This window comes from Pteropus alecto, unplaced genomic scaffold, assembly GCF_000325575.1.
Source record: "Pteropus alecto unplaced genomic scaffold, ASM32557v1 scaffold143, whole genome shotgun sequence".
Classification (NCBI taxonomy): domain Eukaryota; kingdom Metazoa; phylum Chordata; class Mammalia; order Chiroptera; family Pteropodidae; genus Pteropus; species Pteropus alecto.
The window spans coordinates 3,418,635-3,423,292 of NW_006434828.1; the positions used below are offsets into that span (position 1 = coordinate 3,418,635).

Consider the following 4,658-nt stretch of genomic DNA (forward strand, 5'->3'; position numbering starts at 1 on the left):
CAGCAGCCGTCTAGGAAGTAAGCCTCCGGCTGTGCGGGCTTGTGTTTCTTTTAGGATAAGCGTGCTTCAGTTCTGTGACTTTTTCATAAAATGCGCTCTACGTGATGGCCCAAGGTGGCAGGCTCCCCCGGGTGGCCTCATGCTGTCAGCCACTGAGCAGTGAAGTGCCCCGGTTTGAAGGAGGTGTGTTCCTACTGGGAGGGGCTCGAGTCTGACAGGGGTCAGGGTCTGGAGGGGACGCCACATGGGAGCCGCCTGCTCAGTGGGGAGGCGGCCCGCGTCCCACACGCCTGCCGTCTGCGAGGTCTCTCAGGGAAGCGCAGAGAAGGAAGCCCTCGTCAAGACCGGGCCACCCTTGTGCCTTCAAGGGCGCTGGTGCCCCATTTTATGGACAAATGAATGAGCTGCTCTCGGGGGTCAGAACGGGTGGCAATGTCACCACGGAGGCCACCACATGTGACATGAGCAAGACGTGTGAACAGTGAGAGGTGAGTATGAGGCTTTATTTTACACGCTCACACACTGCGTACTTGCTCTGTAGAGACTGAGAGGTGAGCAGGCTGCAGGGCCAACCTAAACTAGTGTGAAGTTGACGTCGTGGGATTGTTTAATGTCACGTGTTTTCAAAGTGATTGTTTTAATTCGTGTGCAGCATTCCGCTGCTGGAACTTGATGGCGTTTCACACGGCCGGCTCCGGCAGACGCGCACAGCTCTAAGTCACTTGGCATCAGAGCCATCACGTGACACTCCAGGGTGATGCCCAAACTGCGCTCTGCTCCCTTAAGTGGTCTAAGCATTCCTCTGAAATGTGCACGTTCCTGATGTTATTAATGTGCCTTTTTAAAGACTCGATACCGCAGCCACACTCTGATTAAGTTCTGGAGCCTGCGTACCTCCAGTGGAACCCGAGGGCGAGCAGTCCCTGAGCCCAGGGAGGAGCGGATGGAGGGCGGCTGTTCTCGGGCCCTTGCCCCGGTCCCTCTCCTGGGCGGGGCCCCACGCCCACCGAGAGCTGGCACGGTTAATGACAGCAGCAGTCCCCAGAAAGGGGGTGTGGGTCGGGCCCGGGCGCTGACAGACACCCCTTCTGTCTGGCTGGTGGGCGTCCTCAGGGGACACCCAGGACCATGCTCAGCACTCAGTGAGTGAGAACCACGTACTCAAGCTGGACTTGGCCAGCAAAGGGCTGACAGGTTTCAGGACCCTCACCCGTGGTGGGGAGGGGCACCACCAGCCCCTCGCATTTCGGTCACGGGATCGGGGTTCAGCACCAGGCATGTGGCCGTCCTGATGTGGCCCTGCCACCTCACGCGTCTCCCTGGGGCCTAACCAAACTCTCATCCCTGCAGCTTCCAGCTCCTGACCCCGGGTCTGCCACCCCCAACACCGCTCCAGGTGCAGCTCTGCCTGGGGGGCCCTGCATCCCCATGCCTCTATCCTCTGACTTCGGATGGGGAGGCCGGTGAAGCCCCGGTGCCTCACCACATGGCGGAGATGGAGCTGGGTGTGACCGCTCTATAGCACTGTGGTCCCGACCCAACCCAGATTGATCCGAATCCTCTGGAGGCAACGAGATTTGTGTCCACGGAGAAAAGCTGAGCGGCGCGGAGCCTTCCATCAGGCCGCGGTCCCCACCGAGCCCTGCCGCCCAGGGCTCTCCCTGCAGCCACTCACACCCGCTGGCCAGAGCGAAGCCTCTGGAAGGCATCTGCCCCGCCCTGGCCTTCCTGCAGCCCCAGGGCACGGCCATCGCCCACTTACACCAGCACCGCCAGAGAAGGTCCGAGAGCAGGCCCCTGCTCACGGCTCAGGAGCTGTCCCCTACTGGTATGTGACAACTGCTGCGAGGACCTCAGGCGTCCACCTGTGACGCCCCTGCATCTTTCTCTCACAGCTGTCCCCCCACTGGGGCCCCAAGCTCCCCCGCCCAGGCTCTGGCCGACGAGAAGACCTCTGGGCCCATCATCAGGAGCTGCCATGTCCCCACACCCACCAGGGCACACTTCGGGCTGGGACAAAGTACAGCATGCCGCCAAGAGAAGAGAAAGCTTAAATTCTGTTCACGAGTGAGTGCGTTTCAGGGAGCAGGCCCGCACGAGGTCCCACGGGAACCCTCAGGAGCGTCGCCCTTAAAGGAAGCTGATCAAAGAGCCAACACCGGAAGCGAGCAAGGGATCCCAGAGTGCGACACAGCACCATGGCCCAGCTTGGGGGAGTGGGCAGCCAGCACAGGACCCCCCCGCCGGGCCTGGCAGCGTGTACTGACCTCTGGGTGAGACAGGGCAGTGTGGCCCGGGCTCAGGGGAGTGGGCAGTGGGGAGTGGGCAGCCGGCGCAGGACACCCCCCCGCTGGGCCCAGCAGCATGTACTGACCCCTGGGTGCGACAGGGCAGCGTGGCCTGGGCTTGGGGGAGTGGGGCGCAGGACCCCCTGCCGAGCCGGCAGGCACTGACCTGTCTTCCGCAGAGGGAAGTCGTCCTTGGCGTCATACATGCCCAGGGCCGGGTGCTTGTAGGTGGCCGATGCCGCACTCTGGGGCGGAGAGCTCTGGTCCAGGGAGCTGTGCTGCGTCTTCCTGGAGGGAACAGGGGACACAGCTTAGGGACTGGTGTGGGCCACGTGGGTGGCCGCCCGGAGTGACACCGAAGCCCAGCAGGTCGCCCCAGTGGTCCTTCCAGCGACCCGTGGGCCCCCACCCCGGCTGGCCTCCGGGGCAGAGAGGCAGGCGGTGCTGACAGAGGGAGCAGACAAATGTGACAGTGCTGCCACTGCCTGGCCCCTGGGGGCTGAGGTGGCTCTGCCAACCACCTTCCCCAGGTGGCTATGGCACTCTACTCTGGCCACCAGGCCACCAATGGCACAGTGGGGCCTGTCCTGGGGCCAAGGTGGACGTGGGGACTCCAGGGTTAGGGACTGAAGGAGCAGCTGCAGGTGGCTGCGACTTGGCTGGTGTCTGGGTCCTTGAGGACAAAAGCCACGTGGGAAGTCCTTTCCACAGAAAATATCCAGCCTTCACAGGGACAGTCACCCGCCAGTGACATCTCCTCCGTGGGGGTGGGGCTCTACGCTGACAGCAGCAGCACCTGCCCTGGGACTTGACCTATGAGCTTCACTTCTTCAGGGGCGGCCAGGCAGGCCCGAGGGGGCCTCGGTGGTGGGGCGACAGCTGCCCGGGGCTCCCATCATCAGCAGCTTCTTTTCCTGTGTGACTGCCAGCTGAGTCTTGCTGGAAGCACAGAAGGCATGGAAGCATCTGTGGGTCTTTAAGTTGTGTAATCTGCTTAATGACTTGGAACAAATTTGCCAACTTATTTGGAATTTGTCAGACGACCTACCTGGACAACCAGCCCGCCACACCCCCGCACCTGGCGTTACCTGAACTAAGAAGGTGAGCTCCTAAAAGCTCCCAGGTGGCCATTTCGACACTCGGGAGCACATTGCTGCAGAGAATGTGCTGCTCACGAGACCAGCCCAACGCGCACAACGGGATGTGGGGCTGCGGGCCCACCGCGTGCATTCCGGGAAGAGCTTGGAGCACCCTGGAACCTCCCTGCCAGGCCAGGCCCCTGCTACCGCAGGGGGGACATGCCCTCAGGACGTGCTCTCACGTCCCTGTCCCTGCCTGCAGCCAGGGCTGGGAGCTCGGGGCTGGGAGGACAAGTGTCCCAGGAGCAGGTGGCACCCTCGCATGGTCACTACCCCCTCAGGCAGGACGCCCTCCTTTTCCCGTGCAGTCTCCTGAGACGCCCCAGCCTCACCCCACTGACTATTCTCTATTAAAGGCTTGAGGGCGACACACTCCACCCAATCATGGCTTTGGACTGTACCCCACTGGGACAGCGGCCCGGCCAGCTGTGAACCCCTCCTCGGACGCCAATCACGATCGGGGAAGGAGTTCGCATCCTCCTTCACAAGCAACATGGAAAGACTGTGTGTGCTACGTGACTGAAAAGCGTGCACGGTTAACACGGCGTGACCACAGGTCACGACTGTCGCCGTCGCACTCTGACAGTAGCCTGGTTATGACTACGCCACACGCTGGAAGGCCGTACTGGTTAAGGTCAGCTTCCCTCCTGTTTCCTTCTCCCGGATGCTGCCGACACCGGCAGGCCTCGCAGGGCCGCGGCTCGGCTCCAGACCACAGCAGCAACACGAGTCGGCGTCTTTCCTTCCATTTCCAAGAAAACACAACATCTGTGACGCGCTACGAAGCGGGCTGTGTTCTTACAATCCCTTTCTGGTCACGCCTTACAGTGAGCCAAACTGGGAGGCACCTACGGGCCTCACCCCGTTTCTGGCCTGAGAGCTCGCGGCGGGGCTGCCCTGCATCGTGCCAGCGAGAGAATTCTGGGCCGGGCACGGGAGGCCGGGCTGACCCAGCCGCTGCCACCGCGGTGAAGGCAGAGACTCTGAGAAGTGACTCCATCCCGCATGGCCTGGCTCATGCATTCACATGCACACTCCACACCCGCCCCAGCACACATACTCACACGTGCACCCCATGCCTGCCCCAGCTCACGCACACTCACTCGTGCACCCCACACCTGCCCCAGCTCACGCACACTCACTCCACACCCGCCCCAGCTCACGCACACTCACTCGTGCACCCCACACCCGCCCCCGCTCACGCACACTCACTCCACACCTGCCCCCGCTC

At 62.4% G+C, this 4,658-nt stretch overlaps 1 protein-coding gene across 1 annotated transcript in view; it reads right to left on the reverse strand.

Annotated features, from left to right (window-relative positions):
• Nucleotides 1–4,658, reverse strand: part of HDAC4 (histone deacetylase 4) — a 201,808-nt gene that overhangs the window by 57,658 nt on the left and 139,492 nt on the right. Inside the window, exon 8 of the mRNA XM_015587825.2 lies at nt 2,455–2,576. Coding sequence (XP_015443311.1) covers nt 2,455–2,576 — 122 coding nt within the window. The remainder of the gene's footprint in view (nt 1–2,454; nt 2,577–4,658) is intronic.